Source organism: Diospyros lotus, chromosome 10 (genome assembly GCF_014633365.1).
Source record: "Diospyros lotus cultivar Yz01 chromosome 10, ASM1463336v1, whole genome shotgun sequence".
Taxonomy (NCBI): domain Eukaryota; kingdom Viridiplantae; phylum Streptophyta; class Magnoliopsida; order Ericales; family Ebenaceae; genus Diospyros; species Diospyros lotus.
Genome location: NC_068347.1, coordinates 29,761,304 through 29,786,239, shown reverse-complemented (window position 1 = coordinate 29,786,239; position 24,936 = coordinate 29,761,304). Strand labels below are relative to the sequence as shown.

General features: G+C 36.9%; 4 protein-coding genes across 7 annotated transcripts; 3 read left to right on the top strand and 1 right to left on the bottom strand.

Moving 5' to 3' along the window:
- The first annotated feature begins 9,573 nt into the window (after positions 1 to 9,573).
- Positions 9,574 to 10,500, top strand: LOC127810998 (uncharacterized). 2 transcript variants are annotated; one of them, XM_052350665.1, is made up of 2 exons: positions 9,574 to 10,004; positions 10,354 to 10,500. In XM_052350665.1, the coding sequence occupies exons 1-2, from the start codon at positions 9,603 to 9,605 to the stop codon at positions 10,432 to 10,434; spliced, it is 483 nt and encodes a 160-aa protein (XP_052206625.1). In that variant the 5' UTR covers positions 9,574 to 9,602; the 3' UTR covers positions 10,435 to 10,500. The 2 variants fall into 2 exon arrangements, with proteins under 2 accessions (XP_052206625.1, XP_052206626.1); XM_052350666.1 differs by lacking the exon at positions 10,354 to 10,500 and adding an exon at positions 10,169 to 10,259.
- On the bottom strand, positions 10,143 to 15,031 carry LOC127810997 (E3 ubiquitin-protein ligase MIEL1-like). Of its 3 annotated transcripts, XM_052350662.1 has the most exons (12): positions 14,756 to 15,023; positions 14,576 to 14,663; positions 14,392 to 14,448; positions 14,253 to 14,285; positions 14,098 to 14,175; positions 13,848 to 13,891; positions 13,698 to 13,738; positions 11,517 to 11,599; positions 11,333 to 11,424; positions 11,162 to 11,231; positions 10,850 to 10,891; positions 10,143 to 10,641 (listed from the first exon to the last, which is right to left on the bottom strand). In XM_052350662.1, the coding sequence occupies exons 1-12, from the start codon at positions 14,803 to 14,805 to the stop codon at positions 10,516 to 10,518; spliced, it is 804 nt and encodes a 267-aa protein (XP_052206622.1). In that variant the 5' UTR covers positions 14,806 to 15,023; the 3' UTR covers positions 10,143 to 10,515. The 3 variants fall into 3 exon arrangements, with proteins under 3 accessions (XP_052206622.1, XP_052206623.1, XP_052206624.1); XM_052350663.1 differs by lacking the exon at positions 14,392 to 14,448 and having other exon boundaries at positions 14,756 to 15,025; XM_052350664.1 differs by lacking the exon at positions 10,143 to 10,641 and having other exon boundaries at positions 10,848 to 10,982; positions 14,756 to 15,031.
- LOC127811001 (uncharacterized) lies at positions 10,637 to 21,078 on the top strand. The gene is made up of 2 exons (XM_052350668.1): positions 10,637 to 11,301; positions 20,636 to 21,078. Exons 1-2 carry the CDS (start codon positions 11,193 to 11,195, stop codon positions 20,965 to 20,967), a joined length of 441 nt encoding a protein of 146 aa, XP_052206628.1. The 5' UTR covers positions 10,637 to 11,192; the 3' UTR covers positions 20,968 to 21,078.
- Positions 21,079 to 23,370: 2,292 nt separating this feature from the next.
- Positions 23,371 to 24,012, top strand: LOC127811000 (uncharacterized). Its single transcript, XM_052350667.1, has 2 exons — positions 23,371 to 23,785; positions 23,867 to 24,012. The coding sequence occupies exons 1-2, from the start codon at positions 23,371 to 23,373 to the stop codon at positions 23,911 to 23,913; spliced, it is 462 nt and encodes a 153-aa protein (XP_052206627.1). The 3' UTR covers positions 23,914 to 24,012.
- Positions 24,013 to 24,936: the final 924 nt, after the last annotated feature.

Genomic DNA, 24,936 nt, shown 5'->3' with positions numbered 1-24,936 from the left:
TTGGGTTTTGGAAACGCCCAACACCTCCGAACTCTAAGTTTCGGAAACAGGCCCGTGCCTCCGAAACCTGAGTTTCGGAGGCACCCAGCACCTCCTAACTCTAGAGTTCGGAGGGTTGGGTCACTGTATTATATAAGTCCATCCAAACACAATATTAAAATAATTCAACCAGCAACTTTAACCTCAACTTCAAAACTTCAAGTGGCAACAACCAATACACAAGTCCAGTTTCCGTCACTCTCATGGCTACCACCACATTCATTAATTTTAGTTTCACTGCATACAATCAATTACATATAAATTTTAGATTTTTAATTATTTTTATTTATAATTTTGTTTTCTTTTGAAGATAATCATATCTCATGTTAAGTTTTCTGTGGTCTTTTTATTTTTAGTTTTTATAAATTTTATTCATTTCATCCATTTGTTTAGTAAGTATATTAGTTTTTTTTTATACCTCACTCTCTGAAGTAATGAAAGAAAATTAATATATTTACAAAAAGCTTATTCATAAAAATGATGATTGAGTGATGTCACAGGCATGAACTTGAATAGCAAGAGACATTAATCAGATAAAAACTATATATAAAGTTTTAAATTTATATGATTTTTTATCATACTTAAATTATAATAAATAAATGCTATCAAAAGAGTCTTTACTTAAAAGAGATCTCGATCAGTATTAATATATATGTAAATATATAAATATGTAGTTGAACTAATAAGATGGGTACACAAGATCAACTGCTTAATTGGGCTTACAATGTCCATACATTATTTGAATATTTGAGTCTAAGGTCGAGGAGTTTAGATTCATTCTTGACTAAGTAATTACTTGTGAAAGATTGTCAAGAATGGCATCACAGAAAATAATGGTGGAAAAGTATTTCTTTTCCTTGAAAGTTATCAGGAATTCTAGTGGGAGAGTGCAATAGAAGTGATGTGGCAGTAGGAATGGTGTGTAGGAGAACCACTTGTGGAAGTTGTAAGTGATGATGTCTGTGTGTGTATTTGTATAATACATAAAATTAAAAAAAAAAAGAAAGATAAACCCTCCGAATTTTAGGATTCGGAGGCACTGGCCGCCTCCGAACTCTAGAGTTCGGAGGCATGCACTGCCTCCGAACTCCAGGGTTCGGAGGCATTGGTTGCCTCCGAACTCTAGAGTTCGGAGGCATGCGCTGCCTCCGAACTCCAGGGTTCGGAGGCATTGGTTGCCTCCGAACTCTAGAGTTCGGAGGCAGCGCATGCCTCCGAAACCTGGGTTTCAGAGGCATCCCATGCCTCCGAACTCTAGAGTTCGGAGGCGTGATGGTTTGATAACTTCTTCATAATTTTTGTTTAATAATTTTTTTTATTGTAATGTTAATAATTTGTTTTTATTGTAATGTTCATAATTTTTGTTAATATTTTTGTGTTATTTTATAGGTATGGTACGTGGTAGAAGAAGTTAAGCTTCTCCATCTTGCTAGCTTTCTTCGTCTCAAGAGCGTCTTGCTGCGTCGACGAGAAAGATTTGAGAAAAAATAGATTTGAGAGAAAATGGATTAATATGGGTGTGAGTCTGAAATAAAAAGGATGAGAGATTTGAGGAGAAAATAGGTTTACTTGAGATATGAGCTACTGTATCAAGAAGAAATTACAGAATTTCACCGGCGAAAGACGGCATGTCAAGTGGTGGTTGAGTATCGAAGATAAGGGTAAAATTGAATTTTTATTTAAGGGTATTTTAGGTATATTAAAAAATAATTGTGAAGAGTAAAAAGCTTGCTGCGAATAGAATTTCCCGTCGGAATATCCCGTACCGGAGCCTTACCCAGCCAACTTGTTCTGACAAAATTACCCCTCACCCCCCAACAATATTACAAATCTGCCATTGAAGGCTGTTGGCGAGTTCTTCCTCATTCTCCCTCTGTCCACTGTCTCTCTCTCTCTCTTTCTCCTTCTAGTTTAAAGCTTCTGTTTTTGTTTAATTAGAAAGCCAAATGCCATCGCCATTTTCAATGTTGCCGGCCATCTGTAAAATGAAGCTCATTTTTCATCGCTTTGTGACTACACGTACAGCATTGGCCCTTATCAGATAATTTTTTTTGAGAAAAAAAGACGGCCATGTTTTTGGAGAACTGACTGAAACTTAGATAAAAGAATATAATATTTTATGATCTCAAAAATAAGCATGAGATATGAGAGATTCTTTAAACTAAATAGAGGCTCCAACCTAGAGAAATTCTAAGAATAAGCAGCAAAATCTGAAGAATCCCGTTGACTATGTTGTTATTATAATATATATATATTTGTGTAACATATACACTCAAAGCTGTCATAATTAATAACATTACATTTCCATTTAGCTGCCGAACAAATCATGGAGAAAATGGGCATTGCCCCCTACCACTTTGAGATGGGAGAGATGTCTCAACCACATCTTTTCCCATGGCTACTGGCTAGCACTAGCAGTGCCACCACTCGTTTATTTACTTAACCCACCCATTTAAGCATTCAAATTGTTGTTATTTTCAAGCCGAACAACATTGGGAAGGTGAATGATGTCGCAATCCCAAAGTCTGTTAGAAAACATGATCTGATTATACGCAGCGAAAAATAAAATCTGATTTTATTGGTATAACGTTTTTTAAATCTTACGATTAAATCAAAGACACAAAAACGAAAAGTTACCTCCAAACGAAATCTGATTTTGTAGTTGATAACCCGCCTAATATCTCCCACGTGTGAGATGCCGAGTTGGTCCACCCAAAACCGTTAAGACTTCAATAGACTTGAGAGAAAAAGGGACATGGAAATTTTCTCTAAAATTTTCGTTTTTGATCCAACGAATTGATTGATCGGATTCTGGGTTTAATGTTATATTTATAGACAAGAAACCCTAAAACCCTAAGTGCTAATTGGGCCGGACTTTAGGTGCTAGCAAAAAGCCCAATCCAAAATAATTAAATAAATAATCATATTACTTATTTAATTGTTCTTATTTCTTAAATAATTGCACTTATAATTTAGTAATTCTATAATTACTAAATTTGCCCCCCTTTTCTTTTAAAACGATTTCTATTGGGTGAGACTTTCTGGGTTTACAATTAAATTGGCAACGAGAATTAATCAATTATTAATTCTCGTAAATCACGAGTAACATCTAGCAATATGTCATGATTACCCAATTTAATATGAAGCGGGAATGTGAACCTTACACTATGGTGCCCTGCAATACAATCCCTCTATCATACTATATCCCGACGAGATATGAGATCACTGTCAGCAAGTCAAATATCTCGATCTCGTCGTATAACCAAATCCAATAATCACACTTGACTAATATGACACAATCTCTACGGAATCCAAATTCCGTCATCATATTACCTTGGCCAAGGATTTATCGTCAAGTAACTATTGGATCACATAGGATATCCTCCTCGTATATCTCGAGATAATAGATTCCATGTCTGATGCACACATACCTCGTGTGTCACTGAACTAGGCACATATATACGTACGACTATCCCTGATTAGGACAGCTATATAATATTGTTGATATCCTAATCCACTAACACACAGATATCCATGTCATCTCAGGTCTAAGGACTAATGCAATCCATAGTTAATATTGAATCATTGACCCGTGAGATAAAACCCATGTGATTCAATATTAATAGTCCCGTTCAGTGAACTCGTTCCTATGACGAGCACCTACTCGTCTTTCTTCTGTATCTTATACAAAGTGGTACGAGACCCACCAATCTTGTCTTTCGGTATCTTATACCGAACAAGGAGGAAGATGATGTGCCGGCCTTTGCGAGTTACTAATTATCCAAGTTAGGAACTCTATGGCCAGGAACATATTTATAGTATAACGTATTGTGGATTATCCGTCTCGATTATTCTTAACAATTAAGAATGGTATCCACTCCTTATTATACTAAAGGATATTTATATGTTCAATTCAAATCATATTGCAAATTAAATTAAACATAAAACTTGCCATTAAATAAGGTTTTAAAGAATTACAAGATTAAGCCATATTGTGTCACTAGAACTGGTCTTAAGGGCTTATATCTAACAATCTCCCACTAGCCCTAAGACCATTCTAAATGGTATCTCATACCCCATCTGTCTAGATGAGAATCTAATTGCTTCTGGTTCATGGTCTTAGTCAGTGGATCTACTGCATTCTCTGATGTATCTACTCTCTGCACATTAACATCTCTTCTGCCAACAATCTCTCGAATGAGGTGGAAGCGTCTCTCAATGTGTTTGGATAATTAGCAGTGATTCTTAATCAAGATATAAACTAAAAGAAAAAAGAAGGAGGCCGAAAGGAGAAATGAGGAAGAAGGAAAGAGGGGGCTTGTTGTGCTATCGACGAGGAGGAAGGAGGAAGAAGGCTGTGTGAAGGAGGCTGGAAGTTGTGCTTCAAGGAGGAAGGAGAAGGGGGCTTGGCGCTTCTTTTGATAAAACCCTGGTCATTGCCAAAATGAATTAAAATGGCGATATTGACCGTAAAAATATTGCACAAATTTGTTTCGATAAGACGTCAGAATGAGACATTCAGGCAGTGTAAAATTGCTCATATTAAATTAATATCATATTTTAGATAAATATGTCAGGAGTTTTTCTATAGGGTCAGATAGATTGACAGATAGGCTTACAGAATGAAAGCTAAAAGACTAAAATGTCATCACCTACATTGCATTGGAAAAAGTACAATACAATATGTGTGATGGCATTTTAATCTTTTAGTCCCCATTCTATAAGCCTGTCTATCAATCTGTCTGGCTCTAAAAAATTTTCCATTTAATATTGGAAAGTAGCAAATGCGATGTCAAAACTTATAGATTATTAAGGGTCTGCAAAACTTTGGCTTAATCGAAATAATCAAATTGAATCAACGTTAGTTTTTGTGAAAATTTTGGTTTGGTTTGATTTTTTTTTTTTTCGATTTTTTGATTTCAGTTCGATTTTTGAGTTGAAAATAATCAAACTAATCGAATTGACCAAAATTATAAAATGACGTCGTTTTAGGCCCATCATAAAAGAAGAACATAGAGAATGACAGAAAGACTGAATTGATGCTTTGATCCTTCCACCTTCCCATGCACTTGGCCCTTTTCGTTTCTCTTTGTCTTTTATTACTGTCTGCGATCTATCCCATCGCTCCCTCCAATACTGAATCTGACGCCAACCCTTCTTCTTACCTCCGACGTCGACGACGGCAAGCTCCGTTCCCATCGGCCATCGTTACTAGCATCTACCTCTCTCCTTCCGACTATTTCCTCCCATTGCAAGCCATTGGCTTTATTGCACGTTTTCGCACCATTATGCTCACCCATCCACACAACCTCGATAGCCACCATCGCCTCAAACATTGCCTCAGTTTACTTCAACGACTCATGACATATGGGATTGGGCAACTTAGGTAAGTTTTATGGCGACCTTCTTGTGGGTGTGAGTATTCTAACAATTAAATCCTTTTGATTTTTGGGTATGTAGGTAATTGAGCCAAGCCTAATCGGATAGTCAATTCCAATCTTCGAAATCAACCTTGGATGGTGACCAGCGACGTTTTTTTGAAAATGAGTTTTGAATCTTTTAACAATAAAGTTAATTTTGAGATCTACAAAAAATTAACCATTTGATCAAACTCATTTTTTAGGGAATCCAATGATCGGTTCTGATCATTGGAATCACCGATCAGCTAGGTGGCCGATGACAACAGTAAGGTCGAAAATTAGTTCAATCTATTTGGTTATTTTTGGGCTTGTTCAGTCAAATCAATTTTTATGAATTTTGTTCGATTTTTTATTAGTTCAAGTTTTGGGTTTAATTGGTCAATTTGGTTCAATTTTGTACGGTTTAATTTTTTTTATTATTGAATTTAGCACGGTTTGGTAATTGTTTGCACATCTCCTATAGATTATATTGTTAATATAAACTATGCATAAGAAATAATAATTGTCGACGTTCAAATTTAACTAACCGTGATTCGTAGGCCCGCAGTGAATCAATAAGCCCAAATGCAAAGAAGAAGAATAAAATATAAAGAACACAAGGAATTTTTACGTGGTTTGGCCAGAATGATGCTTATTCTACGACTGTACTCTGGGTATTCCAGTAGAATGACAGTATGTGATTATTCTTGTTGTCCATTTTCTCCCATTTCAATGATATTTTTGACCCCTATTTATAATGAGAGGTGTTTACAATTGCATGAGATATAAAAATATAAAGATAGTATAATGGGGGACAAGCAATCCTTGTTATCTGCCCTCATTATGTGGGATATGGCTTGCCTCAGATAAAGTGAATGGGTCCCTACCTCCGGTTGTTCAGCAGCTTTGTTGTCTATGCAAGCTGAAGAATTTAGGCAAGTGAGCTGAACGGTTAGGCCAGCGAGCTAGAAGTATTGTTGGGAGCTCGTTGGGTATTTCATTGAGAGCTCGCTGAAAACCTTGCTTGAAGCTCGCTTGGTTCCGCGGTATGAGCTCGGATTTCAGGGATGTATGAGCTTGCCTTGACCAGCTCGTTTGGGCCTTCTAGGCTTTAGGCGATTGGACCAACCTACTGAACTGGGTCTAGCCCATAAGAAGTGGTACGAAAAATATGTATAACAATAATATATCATAATAACAGCTTAATTACTTCTTTTAAAAAAAATGAAAAATTAGTCAAATACATATTTTACCCCTTATATTTGTACATTTTTTTGTTTACATAGTTGAATTATTTGTTGTTTTAATTATACCCCTAAACTATATAATTTCGAATCAATTACATATCTCGCCACAATTGATCTACATACAATGCACATGAACTAAAATACAATTGATGACAAGGTAGGTACAGGCCGCCAAGAAACAGCAGGCGAAGGCTTAAAAGTAAAAGTTACAGGTGTAGATTGTCATTGATTGGGGAAGATAGAAGGTGAAGAGGCAACTTTGCCTTCCGCCTTCCGATCATTGGAATCACCTGTTGGTGGCAATAGTAAGACCGAAAATTAGTTCAATCTGTTCGATTATTTTTGGGTTTGTTTGGTCAATTCGATTTTATAAATTTTGTTCAATTTTTTCAGTTTTTGGTTAATTTGGTTTTCGGGCTTGCTCGATTGGTTCAGTTTAATTTTGTACAACGATTTGATTTTTTTAGTTATTGAATTTTAATTGATTCAATAACCAAATCGACCATCGCCACACCCCTATAGATTATATTGTTAATAAAACTATGCATAAGAAATAATAATATATCATAATAACACTCTTAATGACTTCTAAAAAAAAAAATGGTTAAATACATATTTTAACCCCTATACTTTTATATTTTTTTTGTTTAAATATTCGAACTTTTTATTATTTCAATTACACCTTTGAACTATACAATTTTGAGAGGTGGCAAACAAAGATGAAGGTGAAGGTTCCAAGTGCAAGGCGCCAATAGTCGAGGAAGATGACAGGCGAAGAGGTGACTTTGCCTCTTTGCCTTCTAACTTCAAGTGCCATCAATGCCTTTGCTTGCATTCTCTTAACGGCCTGCACTTGTCTCGTCACTAATCACTAAAAGAAGAAGTTATAGTAGATATGGTGATCAATTTGTTGTGTGAAAGGTAATTTGGATATTTTAGCACACTTATATTGCACGTGCTAAACTAATCGTAGAAATCTGTAATTAACTCAAAATTACATAATTTAAAAGAGTAATTAAAATAATAATAAAAATTAAATGTGGAAACCGTGAAGAGTTAAGATCTCTCCCAAATGGAAAATGCAATTCTCCAGGTTCATGGTGGAGCCTGAGTTCATGTTGCTCACGTGGGGGTTGTTTGAGGGGTCTCCAATCAGGTACGGCCCTTCCCCAACCTTACGGTGTATAATCTTTGTTAATAGATCAATACCGTCGGATTTCTTAGCCAGTCCTCTAATTTGACGGTTAAGATCTAGAAATTCCCCTGGAGAAACAAGCCCCCGCCCAAAGCACCTCTCTCTCTCTCTCTCTCTCTCTGTAGGTGCGCGCGCGCACGCGTGTATATATATATATATATATGCAGTTTGCTTTGATATGGAAAGAGCAATAAGCGAACTGCAATTCAATAGAATGGAAGGATACAGTGACTCTGTAATTCTGCCGTTGTTGGAGTTCTCGCCGGAGGCCGCCATTGAGGAGACAGATCCGAGCCCTCGGAAGAGACCAGGGAGACCAGAAAAGGCAGCCGAGGTTGCGGCCATGCCGGCGGTGAACGTCGACAAGGAACGTTTCAGAAGAGAGAAAATGTCGGAGAAATTCTCTGTGCTCCAGACTATCGTTCCCAATCTCCTTCCCAAGGTCATTTCCGTTCCAAATTCATTTTCGTCTCTTACATCTACATATACATATATGTATGTATGATTAGTTTATTTCTACATATTCGTGTGTATGTAATATACATGTCTTCATCGATCATTGGCTTCTGCGCAATCCATTTCAATTCAATCTGGAGAAATATGTATATATGTTTCCTCTGCATTTTGATCAGTATTATGTAAAACGTATGCATCTATGTATGAATGCATGTATGTGTAAAGGGATCTTCAATGAGCTCGCAGTTTCGCATACATGTTCAATGAGCTGCATTTCAATTCACACTAGTGCACGAACCTGCATACGCATGTCTGTGGATCATAAGTTTTCCAAAAATTTTACGAAGAAAATTATTCTTATTAATCCTGATTTTAAAATTCAACCTAGATTCAGTCAGCACAGCAGCGTAGTGAATGATTTTATTGATTAATGCATTAAACACACGAGAATTATGTAAAGATTTATCGCTAATTAATACTATTAAGAACATATCTGTGCAACCCCTAAATTTGTGATGTTAGGAGATAGTTTATTTGTAATTTATTTATTCGTTATGAAGTTAATTATTTATTCTTTACTTGATCGTTGTGACATGTCTTCACTCTGCAAAAATTCTTTCACCACATCCATTTTTCATTTTTCAAAATTATATTATTAGTTCATAAGTTTTATATTTTGTAATAAATTGGCCATTATATTTTAATTTTGATTGCTATAATTACTAAATGTTGTTTTTTTTTATTTATTAAAATTTAGTCTATCTTTTAATTTATTAAAGAAAATTGATTTGATATATATTAAGATTATTAATATAACCTCTAAAACATTTCATTTTGAGATTTAAATTAATTTTAACATTAAGTGATTTTAGAATTTATATTAATATATATTAGGTTTGTTTTTGTTAATAAAATTTTATACAAATGTTTAACAAATTTAATTTTAATAAAAATTAAAGTTAAAGTGATTTTGATAACAAAAATAAATGTAAGATGAGTTTAAAAAATATATATAATTTATCATTTACTTGCTTTTATAAAAATTATTATGTTATTTATATCAAATAACATAATAATTATCTGACCAGAGATAGACATGAACTCTATGAGAGTGATAAGGCCCGCGCATCACCCCTTGCTACCCCACCCACGTGGACCAGCATATCAATTATCACCCCCCCCCCCCCCCGCCCTGCTTTTATATATATATATATATATCTGCGTATATATTAAGCAATGATTAGCTCTGGCTGTTGTGCTGAGATTATGCAAAAATGGCAGGCCACAAGGGAGAACATCGTGACGAATACGATTCAGTACATTAAGAGCCTTGAGAAAGAGATTGAGAGATTGGAGAGCCTGAAGAATTCGCCTTCGCCTCCGCCGCAATCACCATGCCCAGCGAGACCCGCGTTAACTCATTACGCCAATCGGAGCTCCTCCGTCAACGTCACATTTTCCGGCGGAAGAAGCGTGGCGTTCTTCGGCATTCAGGTGGCCGCTCGCCGGCGTGTGGTGTCCGAAATCCTCAGAGTGTTCGGGAAGCACGAGGCCGAGGTGTTAGCGGCCGCGGTTTCAAGCCGCGACGAAGGGCAGCAGCAACGGCGGTTGGAGTTGACTGTCACGGCGGTGCTCGGCGGCGATGCAGACAAGGGCGAGAGGATCAAGGTGGATATACTGAACCTATAAATAATATCATTTTTCATTTATCGACCACACTATAATTTTTTTTTTTTTTTATCTCTCCGAGACATTATGTAATTGGATTACGGCACATTAATATGATATATCTGATAGGCAAAATACTTTATCCCCAGCTGCTTTGAGTGCAGCATACGATCATAAATTTGGAACCACGTGACTATAGATTGCTACACATCACGAACAAAGGGTGATTGAATATGTTCTTTCAATTTCAAGGCATCAACACTACCTTAATTATCTGATAAGATTACTGTTCCAAGTAAGCTCAATAGAAACATATACAACTCGAACTTTGATATTGGCGTATGATCAGTGTACAGGCAGCCATGCCATATTCAATCAGATGGGTATATATGAACTCCAAAGAATTGGAAGCAGAATGGCTGGCAAATGATGGATTCGCGTATAAAGAATGGAAACAAGAAACTGGTTGAAGAAGCGGCGGTTAGGAACATTAATTGCATCAGAAGCTTTGTCATTGGGGAAGAACTGGAGGCGCAATCGTCCTGGTATTGTATGAATTGCAGTGACTGCATTTCTGCCCAATTATGTGGAAGAAAACTTCGGTGGTGTCATTGCAGTCATTACATAAGATCCAAACCTGCAAAATCAGGCATCCACATTATATCCTGTTCGATTTACCCAAAGAACGTGAGTATGCATGACATGTACTGCTGCTGGGGATCGTTAATGATCTGTGTTTATGAACAAACATCTTATCTTCCCCAAGCTGCACTTGTCTTCCATACACATATAATATTAACCCCGCCATCACTGAATTATCAGATATAACTAGGAAGTTGAATTACCTTTCTGTGCCGGTAATCTTCAGGCATGATGGTTGCTTCAATCTGACAGTTAGACAACATATACAGTGAGCAAAAGTTTGCTGCCAGTTCTTCATAACGAATATGTTCACTTGCATATAAGGGAGGGAGTGTTCTAGCATATGAAAACATAAGAATAACTTGTTTACCAAAAAGAATCACAAAGAATAGCGGCAACAATAATTGCAAGCCTTAAAATCAGTTACGTGAATTCTATAGCTCCAGCCATCCTAATCCATGGCCATATAAAAAATGACCCTAACTGATCAACAAGCATCTAATACGAAGACCTACCTCCTGATCTATTCTCTTCCAGGTTCTAGACATGTCAGTAACTGACTTGGAGCATATGGGACAGCAATATCTGGGCACCAGAATTAAAGGAAGTCAGAGGAAAATGTGTCTTCAGCTACTTGTCCATGGCAAACAAAAAGGTGAGAGTTTGTGAAGACAAAAATTGCTTACTTTTCACGCTTTATCATCTCGTAATAACATTCATAATGCATTGTATGCCCACATTTCATAACCGCCGTCTCTTTCAGGGAGTCGAAGAGATACTGTAAAATAAAAAACAAAAACTACCAATTTAAAAACAGTGGAGCATTTGAGGAATGACCAAACGGTCAAACACACAATTCAGAAAGCCAACCTCATAACATATGGGGCAGTGGTGCCTCATGGAGTTTTCTACACACGTGTGATTATTGCGAAGACCTAACGCATAGCATGAACCTGTATGCTTAGCAACATCAGTGGAGTAGGGACAAAGGGGGAAACAAAAAACAAAACAAAAGAGGGAAGAGATGAAGGATTCTAAGTAGTAAATAGAATGCATTAAAACAAGAACAGGAAATAAAGAATCCAAAGTTAATTATAATTCTTGAAATGAAGATGAGAGTAAGTAATGAGATTGGTAAGAGTTGCCCCCAAGAAAAAAGTACCGTATTAGACTAGCATTCCCTGTTGAACAAGAGTAAGCAACTCTTAACCCAATTGATTGTTGAATGTGATTAGTTCTGCAAGTTAATATAATTGACATGTCCAAATCCTACTGAATGCACATGGAAGCAGGAAGTTTTAAGTACCCGAAAATTTGGTGATCACAGGGATAACAACCGCAGTTTTTGTAATTAAGTTGCTAATAACTTGCAAATTGAACATTATTGTCCCTTTGGGAAGCCAGTAAAATGTAAAATATAATATTTTCTCAAATACACGTACCAAGGAGTAGGGATGTCAATGGATTAAATCTGATCTGATCTATATCAGACTTGCAAAATTGGGGGGCTTAATTATTTGCATACAGAACCAATCTAAGACACAACAACTCCCATACCGGATATGGGTATTAAACTGGATCCATCATATAAATACCCTGCTACGAACACCACCTCCAAAACCCGGACATATTTCTAAGGAACATGATACTATAGCAATAAAGAATAAAAGTTAAAAATCTAGATAATAAGATATGAAATTTCTATACAAAATTTCTTTTTAGGATGTCTAGTTAGACCAAAAAAAGGGATTATGGGTCGACGGGTTTGGTATTTGTTATTGGATCTGTGAGACTAGACCCAGATCTGTTAAATCTAATCCAGATATATATACATCATCACCTTCCTGAATACGGATTTGATCAGATCCAAGAGAATTTGGCTCAGACCCAAAACACTAACAAGCCTACCAAGGAGAAATGTATGCCAAATCCTTAATATATTCTTAGTTACTTAATAAGATGGCATTATCATGGACTAACAAAAGAATAGGGTAGTTAAGAACATCGATTTACGTACGGAGGGCGGCCTTTAACACCCAAAAAGAACGTGCTAAAGGAATTAAAATTCCAGAAGATAGAACAGGAAGAATGAATAACTAAAAGGTCTACTAGGAAAAGGAACCACAAGGGATATATACCTTCCTTCCTATCAAAGCTATCTATCTATTAAGAAAGCATGTACTTTACTTGATATTCTTGTGCCAGCCAGCAGTAATTATTTGGCTGGATTGCACTGCAATCCAACATACATGGAGCCCACATGAGCCATACTTTTTTCCCCTCCCTTTTATGTTGAGTTTATACCATTTTATGTACGGAACTGAAACAACCCAGAGGAATTAACAATACTCTTTTTCCAGAAATTAAGAACAACAAATTATAATGAATTTTGATGAAAGAAGTAAGAAAAAAGAAAGAAAGCCCAAAATAGGGTTCATAGTGAATAGTAGTGAGCTGCAAAGAACTCCACCAAACATAGCATCGATTACAAGAGCTGTACCCATTTTCCATCAATTTAAACACTAATCCTATGTTCGGTACTTGGGCTTGTGGAAGGAAAAGAAAAGGAAAAACAGATAATGGTTAACACTACTCAGTACATTAAAGTGCATCTATATATATAAGTGACTTCATTTTCTTTTCATTTCCCTTCCCAATAAAAAATCCCAGTTTCAAACATTACCCTTAACTCAAAACTACCCTTGCTCGTGCCTTTAGGTCCAGAAGCCGCTCTCAATGTAGAACCAGAGCTTAAATGATGACCTAAACAAGCATGGAGACGAAGGAACAAACAACCACCAAATTAAATGCATCCACTAAACAGTCCCACACATATTTTAGCATGCCGTAAAGGATTTGGATTCTATTCAGTCTAGGTATCCATCCCCAGTAGAAACAAAAGAACTTGTGAGGTTTTGGAATTGATTTCAAGGGATTTGTTCATTCATTACTCAAAAGACTTAGAAATTTATTAAGTACGAGGAGGAAAGGAGGATTAACCACCATTCAATTATTCTTAAAAGAAAACGCATTATGGGAGCAAGTGCATACCGCACTTCTTGCAGTGAAAATAATTCTCGCGGCCACCAACCCTGAACAGAATGTAACACAATTTAGATCAGATCAATTTCAAATATGACAAAAACTTGTTCATTATTGTTCAGTGGATAAGAACCAGAAAAGAATGCACAAACTTTGCACCTGCAGATGCCACAATCACTGCAATGAAACTGCCCTTTGTCAATCTGCAAAGCGCGTTAAGTCATTAGCATTTTGAAAGAGAAAACAAGCAACAATAAAAACCCGAGTCAACTAACAAGTTTATGTACGATCTTCACACTTCCCGAGCTGGGAAGCAGACCGGCTAAAAGATCAACACAATGGACGAAATAAATGGAACTCGTTTCAATTCTAATCACTAATTGCAGTTGAGTCTCAACAATTAGCCTACATCGTCATCGTAGAATTTGCACACTTCACAGAAGTATTCTCCCATATTGACTCCACAATTCGTACAGACTCGAGCAACCTGGTTACAAGAATGTTATAGTCACAATCATCAAAACAGAGCAGAGAAGCACAAATCTAAATCGAAGAGGGGCATACTGGCTGCTCCGTGTCACAAACTGAGCAAATAACCTGAAAAATCAATCATCTTTGTCACAAATTTGATGAAAACAAAGGAAAATAATTGGAAGAATAAATCAGAAAAAAGTCAAACACAGAGATCCATTATCAAACATACTTGCTTGACCTCAAACCGAACGAGCTCATGTCTATCAAAGTGGTTGCTCAACAAGTTCTTAAGAATCATCAAAAAGTACCCAAATCAAAGGCAGATCAATAGCTATATAAATATATATATATATAATCATTGAACAAATACCCAGATCAAGAAACAAAGAGGGAACGTAAATCTATGAGAATACCGTAGCTTCATTGTGGCAATGGCGGCAATCGAAGACCTCGTTGCAGCAAGGAGCTCTGATCTTGCATCTTCGTTTATAATGTTTGCACCTTGAAAAAATTGCCAGAAATCAGAGAGACTGAATAATCGAACGAAATTCGAGGAGCAGAATGAATAAACATAGAGGTAGATGGAGACGTACCCATAGCCCATCTTGCCAAAATCAGGACGTTCGTTGGCAGAGGCTTCCATTTGGAAGTGGAAAGATTTTTTTTTTCTTTTTTGTGTGTTGATGCCCCGAAATGCAAGGGAGGGAGAAGCCAGAGAGAAAGATGGGATGGGTGTCCAAAGCGTCAAATCGAAGTGTCAAGTGGAACAGAGAGACGGAGGGAGGAAGGGAGGGATAAGGCGGGTGGCAGAAAATGAGGAAGAATTGGAGGAAATCGACATGCGCCGAGCCATTGGCGAATTGTAATGTTGGATTTTGAGTGAAGGGATGGCAATGGCTAAATTCTAAATGGGTGATAAATTTATATTGTAAAGTATAGAGACAAAACTTATTAAAAACATAATCTTTAATTATCATTTAAAGTTATATATTATATTTGATTTTTTTATTTTAAATAATAATATAAATATAAGACATATTTTGAATACTTATTAAATAAGAGTATGTAAACAGGTAGATGGACAAACGATTAGTCCCAACATTAAATATCATAATTTCTTTATTTATGAGTTTTATTTAAATTACATTGATCATTTTTGTTATTTTAAAAATAACATATATCTTTTTTGCTGTGAACATTTCAAATCAAATGATTATTTTATTTTTATATTTAAAATATTATTTTCTTTCTTTCTTTTATCTCTTTCGCTTTAGCTCCTCAGTCTTTAATTATTAAATTGAAAGATAAAAAAGATTAATAATAAAGAGAAATGTTCTCATGCCTGCCTCGAGTTTGTCCAATACGAGCATATAAAAGAGGTGGAGCCCACACCATTCTCTGATTTTGTCCACAACAAACAAACGTTATGTTATTCAATATAAATAACGTAACAATTTTAAGGTAACAAAAACAAAAGATAATGTGTAACGTCCCATTTTTTCCAAGCAAGCGTTAACTCGAGATTTCAGAAATATTTTTTTTTTTCAACATCAAACACACAACATAAGTCTCTCGATACATATACCTTCATCATAATCATTTCCCGTCAATCCCGATCGTATCTTCTTAGCATATCAAAATTTAATAATGAATAAACTAAGACAGGTATTAACAATCACATCAGCGGAAGTAAAATCGAAATCTCAATGATATATAACCGACAATTCCTTTATAATAACCAAATCTATGTTTCACATGAAAATATCAAAATATTACATAACCTCTAAACATCGTAATCTACGAAAACTAAACATAGCAGCTACATCTCGATGACATTCTTTCCCTTGGTGCCACTGCTTTCTCCTGGAACGTTTGAATATTCCAGGAACATAGTCCAAATTAGATGCTGAATCATCTAAGTGAGAGTTCAAAAACATTTTCATGCAGATATGCAAAATCATATATAAAATCGATCAATCCTGACATGCACCAGCCTAAGAGAATCACACATAGCACTTAACCCTAACCGGGGAAAATGCAATCTCTCTAAAGGCGACACGACCACTTCGGCTCATTGGCAAAACAATCCTGCTTAAGAAGGACAACCTCGACATATGAACCTGGGAATCACTCTATTGTCATTGTTAGGCTTTACGCTCCTACTCAAAAGCATTCCAAAACCCAACGCAACCCTAGCCCCAAGAGTGTCACATCAGCACTATCCTCGGAATCGACGTCACCTCGGCATTAATGTTATTGCTCAAAGGAACCTAGGGTGGTGTCCACTCGCAGCCCCGCCATTTGAGCCAACAACCGGGGTGGTGTCTACTCTCAGCCCCGCCACTTGGGTCCCGTAGGGTGAAGTCCGTCTCAGCCCCGTCCCAAGTGGGTCACCTAGCATTAATCCTAAGTACGCATCCCGAGTGTTGTCACTCTGGGCTACGTCACAGGTTACCAACCCACGTCCCACATGGACGACACAAACAAGCCAATGCCGAAAAATCATAACATGCATAAAAATCAACATCTCAATGTATGCAATTTACCGTACGAAATTCAATGCATGTGTAAATAACTGTTTGGACAACCATAATAAATCAAGCTATAGGGATGAACATTCACAGTAACCATTCACATGTCACTTAAAGTCTTTTCAGGTAGAACCACTCACAAGTCAAAACAAAATTGGGGGCGAACACTCGCCTTTAAGATTCCTCGAAATGCGTGCCCGATCGACCTCGATTCTCGTGCTCGACGCTCTTATAATTCAACCTCGAGCTTCAACGATACCCTAGACATCACATTTGTTCAATTTCATATCAATATCTATTTTTCCAATCTTTTCATAATTTCTTCCTATTTCCTCTATATTTTTCCTCAAAAATTCTAATAAATGCTTACTCAAGATTTTTCCTCGATTTCTCTTAATAACAATTCATAAATAAATATTTCCTAACTTCCAGAATTTTCTAAAGGTTTTCCAATACCTCCTCATATTTTTCATAAGCCTTATTTACTTTGAAATTTACAAAATGTCCATTTTCTCCAACATTTTTCAAAATTTTCTTCCACCATAATTCCTAATTTATTTTTCTTAAAATAATAAAAAAAATTCAAAATTACCTGAGCCCTCACGCGCCCTCACGCGCGGGCGAGTGGCTGGACAATTTGGACTGGCGCGTGGCAGTCACGCGCCACCGTTTTCAACCTCTAGCCGGTCGCCGGCGGTTGCTCTGATCACCACGAAACGGGTACCTCCTGAAAGCCCATGAAGAATCGATCCTAGCCCCACCGATTTCAAGTCGAAAGGACGCCGAAAAGTGCTTTAAAACTCGAGTTGAAGGTCTCGGTGGCGGTCCGCCTAGGGCTTTTCCGGCCACCCTCGAAACACCCTCAAAATGCCTCGAAAATTCACCAAATTCTCCAGAAATGCTCCTCTTGCCTCAAGGATGAAAAGCCCCTTATTGGCTTCCCTCGATTTGCCCTCAAACCCGAGCTATTTGGTGCTTCAAATTCGGCCGAAGCCCTTGGCTATTTATAGCCAAAATCTGACCCACACGTGGCCGATTTCCGGCCAAAGCTTCTTCCCCACGCCTCCTAGACATCCCTAGGCCACTCCCTGACGGTCCTAGGCTGCCAAATGGCCAGATTTTCCTGCCACAAATCGCGGCCAAATCTGCCTCTCTGAGCAATTTTTTGAAAATTACAGTTTGGCCCCCTGAAATTTTTCTTTTGCATTTTGGCCCTTAACCTCAAGCCCCTGATCTTTCTAGCACCACCACTAAGACCCTCAAGATTAGTACTTCTCATTTCTCCCTTGAAACTTTCAAAAATTTACTGTTTTGACCTCCCTCGGGTAAATTTAGAAAATTACACTTAGGCCCGACTGATTGATTTGATCTCAAATCCATTTGATTCAACCTGAAACCACTTAAGGGTTATTCTACACATCGAATTCTAGTCCTTGAAACTCTCTGTTGACTTTTTGGACATCGTTTACAACAATTCGGTAATATGACCTAATTGGCAGCTGTATTTTCGCTGTACCGAAAGCTGTTCCCGGTCTCATTTCTTTTATCATTAAAAATTATAATTTAAATCACTTGTAGTTACTATACCATTTTCCTTGGCTATCTAGGGTCCGGGGTACTCCTTCCGACTAATTTGGTCGTCTAAAGCTGTATTAGTGTGCCATATAGTCTTATTTTTTCACAAATTCCATTTATGCCCTTCATTAAATACCGTTTTTATCCTCAAATTATTCTCGGGTGTTACATAATCTATAACACAAGGGACAACATTAAAGGTTAACAAATGAGAACAGTGAGTCTCTCTCTCAAAATGTTTTTTTATCTTTTTCTCTTTAATCCATTACATCACTAACCATGAGATTCAAGAATGAAGAAGATCAATGAGACACCCTTAAAGCATGGCACAAGTGATAAAACTCTCAAGTCTTTTTAAAAATAATGGGGGATCAACTCTTAGTGGAACCATAAATGCTTTATTTAGTGGAGACTAACCGTGTGTTTGCTTGAAAGTATATAAATTTGTGACTACATCTGATTTATTCAAACATCGAATCAAGGAGGAAGGCTAATCTCCACCAAGACTAAGAAGACAAGGTTAGACACTTGAGTCATAAAAAAAAAAAAAATCAACGAGACTAAAGGATGAAGCTATAATAGAGGGGATTAGCAACAAAACCAAAGGTTATGAAGGATGAAGAAATTGATGTAACCTATAACTCTATCTCTCCTTGAACAACCCAAATTTTTTTGAGTTCAATCAAACATAGAACATAGAGCCGTGTGTTGATCAATGATCCCATCCCCTTTTGAACACTACTGTGAATTAAATTTCTTTAGTGAAATGAACACCTCAAAGCTCGGTTCCAAAAACTTTTGGATTTGAAATTTGGGTGATCTGAGTGGTTGGAACCTACTATTGATTGGGTAATCTCTCTTTCTCTACAAAGCCTATTGTCAAGTGTTATTCTATAATTTTTTTATTTTTATTTTGTGTCATTTTATAAAATAAAAAAAAAAAGAGAGATGAGAAGGTATTTTAAGAATTTTTACAAAATTAATTATCATTAATTAATAACAAGAGATATGTATTATGCAGTAATTAATCTGGAGAGATGTCATTGTCTTTCATAAAAATACAAGAGTGATTAATGCAACTTATGTAAACTTTGGAGGGATATCTAATTGGTATGGAACACTCTCCAATGCAAGAGTTAATTTCACACTTAAGGGCAATATTTATGTTTCTTTTTTTTTTCTAGATTATTATTCATGTATTGGCTTTATGCGTGCTTTTTGATGTTTCATACATAGTATTATTAGTGTTTGTTATCTTAAAAATAAGGTGGATTCCACCTCTTTTATTTGTCTGAAAGTTGAGGCATCGCCCAAGCAATACCCTACAAGTAGGCCCATCACTACAAGTAGCCTTTCTCCTCACCTGTGTTATGTCAATACTTGAGAAGGAACAGTTAAGGACAACATAATTAGCCAATCCACACTTGAACTCATCATAATAACCCTATGATCAATAATTAATCAAGCATGCCATGATGGTTGAGAAAGACTAGTTAAGGAAATTTTTGAATTTGAAACAATATTTTCTCAAATAAATTAATTATCATATCACTTTAGTTAGCACCTTATACAATAGTTATAATATATAGTGATGATGTTAGACCAATTATCGAGATTTTGCCTTTAATTAAATACCTACAAAAGACAAAGCTTTTGTTTTTAAAAAGAATTCCAACACTCAAATCAATAAAAAGAAGATAGGCTAATGTAAAGTAAGTTTCTTCTAGTGTGATGATATTTTTAGGAGTTCACTTGTATTTATAAATAACTTGAGAGTAATATTAGAAATAGAGTTTGCCCGTTGGGATGAAAGTCTCGAGTGATTAAAGAAATTTTTAGTTGGTTGAGTCCACAAAAGTAGATTAAGTCTACTCCCATTTTTCGTAACAATAGATCCGAATGAAGTTGAATCAACAAATCTATGTAAAACCAAATTTTGAATATATAAGCAACACGTGACTTTTTAAGAGTAGATTAACTTTCTTTTTATCTTTCCTTCGCTCTCGCCCTAATTTTCATTCCACTTAACAAGCCCAAAATTATTGTCAAGCATTATTTGTTGGGTAGACAGCGACGGATAATGCTTGACAGTCCAAGAGGACAGTTCATTGCTATGATGCACGGAAACGGCTCGGAGGCGCCGTTTCGGTGTTTCCGAACCGTTTCCCGTTTTGGAAACGGGAAAAAACGGCCCGAAACGTTTTCGGGCCGTTTGTGTAATTTTCATAAACTTCTGGGCCGTCTCAGCAATTAATGAGTTTTGCTGGAAACGCGTTTCCAGACTTTCAGCCGCTTCCAATGGCTTGAAAAAAAGCCCTAACCCCCTAATTTTTTCCTTTCCTCCTCTTCTTCTTCATCTTCTTCCAGTTCGAGTTCGATCGCCCTCGCCCTTGCCGCCATCTGCTTCCGGTCCGGTTGCTTCGTCACTCTCGCCGCCGTCTGGTTCGTCGTTCTCGCCACCGTCTGGTTCGTCGCACTTGTCGCCGTCTGGTTCGTCGCACTCGCCATCAGCTTCGTCGCACTCGCCGTTAGCTTCGTTTCGGTGCTCCTCCTCGTCTGCTTCCAGCACCTCCCCGTCTGCTTCCAGCACCTCACTTCGTGACCTCGTCGTCGTGCCGTCGTGTCGTCTTCTGCTTCATCACCCTCATCGCCATCAGCTTCGTTGCACAATGTTGGCTTGTATAGTTGTATGTATTTAATTTAAGTGAGTTTTGTATCCAATTAACGTGTTGTATGCAATTACAGTGTTGTATGTTTATTGTTTATATTTGATTTTTTTTATTTTTTTATATTAAAAATTATATTTGTAAAAAAACTCCTATAGTTTTTAAATTTACAGTTTACCTTGCGTTTCCGTTTCCTACCTTTTTAGAAAAATGCCGTTTTCACGTTTCCGTTTCCTATCGGAAACGTCTCCCGTTTCCGTTTCCGTGCAACCTAGGTTCATTGTATGTCCATGGATTTTAATATTTTATTCCTCTTCCTACAACTAGCTAGACAAATTGTATTTTCTTTCCCCTAAGATTGTCACGATATTTTCAGTGTGAATATAATGGCACGCAAATTACATACAATGCATAACGCACAAAAAAAATTATATAACAACTATAAAGTGATATATAGTTTAGTGAGAATTCAAATAGAAATTAAAACTTTTGAATTTAAATATAAGAGAACATTTATCATGCAGCATTATGACAAAATTAAGCTACTCGTCATGCTTAAAAGTATAATACAACCTAATTTAATCTTTTATTAAACATTAACCTTGTCATAAAGAGATTCAACCTATAGCCACAAATAAAATGAGCCCCGATCTATTGTTTGCGCATGTTACCTGATGCTAACGTGCTAACATATCATTTAGGGGGTGTGAATCTCAATTATGAGAGGTCTTACACCCATCCCCCAAATGAGTTGTTGCTACGTCAGTATTGAACAAGATAATTTTTATTTGACGCAAACAACATATCAATTTTGTAAATAATAGTAGTATAATTTTTTTTTTTTCCTCTTTTGGATTACTATAACCTTTCACCATCAAATTAACCTTGAAAGTCAAAATTTAGAGTTTATTACCCCAAAAAAATAAAGCTAAACTTTATCTAAATTTTCAATTTTAGATCGATCTTTCAAAAAATTTCATTAGGGTTTTTTTTAATTTAATTTTAATTATAAATTGTCTATTCTCCCATTAAAATACGATATGACAAATTAATGTATAATAAATTGGTTATCCTATAGACAAAAAGGGGAAATCTTAAAATTTTGGCTTGGTTTCTGAAAGCCAAACTGAACAATTGCAAGCTTGGGCTGGCATCTTGGACCTGTCACATGAGGTTGAACCATACCACAGTTGGGTTGGTATTACTTTGGACTGTTTTGTTGACATCCTTAGGCCTACCCAAAGAAAGAAATATATATATATATATATATATGCAAAAGTATCATTCTCTTTACTTTTTGTGATTGTCATATGAAATTTTATTAATAATCCCTAATAACTCATCAAACAATAAAAGTCTATAATATTATTCTCTGTCACTAAAAGTTTAAACTTATCTTAAAACAAACTCACGTCACACAAAGTTGCGTAGTGTAAGTAATATAGCACATATATGTGATTTTTTTTTTTTTTAATGTTAGATTGAAGTTTACTTAGAAGTTATAGCAGAGGATTTGAGAGAGGCCATTCACACCAAAAACTCAAACCAAACAGAAAACAACAAGAAAAAAAACAATCAGAAAGCCATCACCAAATGCAGAAGAAAGGGACTCTTCCATCTCTGCCACAGCTGCCGGCGAAATCTCGGTTTATGGTATGTCCTTTGTTAATGTTTTCTCTTCCTTTTTATTAAACCAAGAGACTGAGAGAGACATGATATATATGTATATATATATATATATATATATACCCTTGTCTATTATAATCTCATCTTTGTGTTCTTCTCCAAGGAGGCCGACACCTAGCTTTTTTAGTTTTAATTCAATTCATCAACTAAGTTAATGCTATCTAAATAGAAAGGAGAACTTAACGTGTTGTTTATTTATTAATAAAGATTTAGTCAAGGAGGGACGAGTAGGATTTATAATAGGAGGATATGCATTATAATTGAATAAAATGTTTTGAGGGTAATCAAATGTACTAAAAAAAGGAAGAAACCCATCATGAAAAATGACACTTGTCACATCATCATGTATCTCTTCATTTTTTTTTTTCTTTGTTAAGGTATAGATCTTTGTTTAGGATTGAAAATTTCAACCATCGTGCAAAGCAGTTGGAAGAGGAGACAGGTTGGAAGAAATGAGAAGTGTCTTAGAATAGTCGGTGATAGGATATGGCAGCAACAAGAAGAGCCATTTCAGTTGCCTAAAAATACACCCCATCCACTCCTATTTAACAAGGCAAGCAGCCACATGGCAACCTTCAAAACCGAATGAAAACAACTGCTTTTTCTATTCCCTATCCCACCTCCAATATATAACAAAGTAAGGCTCTTTCCTTTCCTCCTCTCTTTGTCTTCTTCAACAAGGAGAGGAAAGCCCCATCTTCCTCTTCCTCCTCCCTCCATCTTCCTCCTTTTGTCGTATCTCTCCGGAAGATGGGGTGTGGGGGATCAAAGCAGGCGGTGGCCGCAGCCAGCGCCATTGCCAAATCTAAGAGCAAGGCTTCAAAGGCCGCTTCGACCAAGAACAGAGATGCAGAGAACATCCCCCAGAAGGTGAAGGAGACAGAGGGTCAAAACGCCAAGTCCAAGGCGGTGGAGGAACAGGGTGGTGCCGGTGTGGGGGAGGTGGCCTTGCCCGAGACAAAGAACGAAGCGCCTGTGGACTTGAAGGAAGGGGCTGGTGAGGAAGTAGTGGAGGAGGCTAAAGGAGAAGGGAAGATTAGTGATGATACTGCTGAGGCTGCCATTTCGGAAGGAATCCCTGGGAAGACCCAGGCTGGTGACAAGCCGGACAATGCAGTGGAGGAGAAAGCACCGGTTGAAGAATCAACTACAGAGACAAAGACTGGTTTGTGACTTTGTGCCAAGTTTGCTAAATTCTTATCTTACCGCTATGGTTTGTTTGTTGATCTGACCTGTGGATACGCAGAGTCTGTGGAGGTGAAGGAAGAGAAGAGAAGGATGAGAAGGAAGTAGAAGCGGTGGTTCCAACCATTGAGGCGGAGGAAAAAGGTACCGCCACCACCAAGTCCGTGGACGTGAAGGAAGAAGAGAAGATAGCAGAAGTGGTGGTTCCAACCATTGAAGCAGAGGAAAGACCTGCCACCACAACTATGTCCGTGGACCTGAAGGACGAGAAGGAAGAAGAAGCGGTCGTCCCAACCATTGAAGCAGAAGAAAAAGCTACTACGACCACTGAGACTGTGGACGTCAAGGAAGAGAAAGCAGAAGTAGTTGTTCCAACCATTGAAGGAGAGAAAAAAGCTACCACCCCCACTGAAGAAGAGAAGACTCCAGATGCCAAGCAGGTACAATTTTTTCACACATCAAACTGCTAAGACTAGTTTACCTTTGAGTTGCCATTTCCAAGCCCTTGCATGCCCACCAAGAAGAAGCAGCCAAAACCTGTGATCAACGAATTTATAAGATGAAATATATAAGTTCATAGCAAGGCTCAAGAAACATTAATCTTCTCATAAAAGTAAGAAACAGATCGAATGGGTTATAGATCAATTACCCTTTTAAAGGATCCAAACCATAGCAATGTAATAGAATGATCTCCAACTTCAATTCCCAGATGCCATTGCTACCAAAGAAAATCCAATATGATGAATTTCTTTGTGCAGGAACCGGTGACTGATTCTCCAGCGGAAGGACCAAAAGCAAGTTGAAGGAGAAATTGAAGCAATAGAGACTGTCAACACTGCCTACCTACAGACAAATTAGATATTGTATTGTGTCTCCAGTTCATGTTACCGGTGTTGTAATGTCCTCCTCCACAATTGTAGCACATCAAAAGGCCTGTCCAGGCAAAAACTCAGAGACTTCATATATAGAGAGAAAATTTTATTTCACAGGGAAACGTAGCTTGCTAATCATTCCACGTGATCATAAATTTTGATTGCAACCGAAAAAAAAAAAAACTATAAGAATCTGGATAAGCATGCTGTAATCGTAATTTGTATGTTTCATAAACATTAAATGCATAAACAGGATCAT

Excerpts from the sequence above, each read along its gene's own strand:
- LOC127810998 (XM_052350665.1), top strand. The coding sequence starts at position 9,603 with ATGCAAAAATGGCAGGCCACAAGGGAGAACATCGTGACGAATACGATT. Across the intron at positions 10,005-10,353 it reads ACAAGGGCGAGAGGATCAAG|TGTACAGGCAGCCATGCCAT; the intron begins GTGGATATACTG and ends GCGTATGATCAG.
- LOC127811001 (XM_052350668.1), top strand. The coding sequence starts at position 11,193 with ATGTCAGTAACTGACTTGGAGCATATGGGACAGCAATATCTGGGCACC. Across the intron at positions 11,302-20,635 it reads TGTCCATGGCAAACAAAAAG|TTCGAGTTCGATCGCCCTCG; the intron begins GTGAGAGTTTGT and ends ATCTTCTTCCAG.
- LOC127810997 (XM_052350662.1), bottom strand. The coding sequence starts at position 14,805 with ATGGAAGCCTCTGCCAACGAACGTCCTGATTTTGGCAAGATGGGCTAT. Across the intron at positions 14,664-14,755 it reads TTTGGCAAGATGGGCTATGG|GTGCAAACATTATAAACGAA; the intron begins GTACGTCTCCAT and ends AATTTTTTCAAG. Across the intron at positions 14,449-14,575 it reads ATTGCCACAATGAAGCTACG|AACTTGTTGAGCAACCACTT; the intron begins GTATTCTCATAG and ends ATGATTCTTAAG.
- LOC127811000 (XM_052350667.1), top strand. The coding sequence starts at position 23,371 with ATGGGGTGTGGGGGATCAAAGCAGGCGGTGGCCGCAGCCAGCGCCATT. Across the intron at positions 23,786-23,866 it reads AACTACAGAGACAAAGACTG|AGTCTGTGGAGGTGAAGGAA; the intron begins GTTTGTGACTTT and ends GTGGATACGCAG.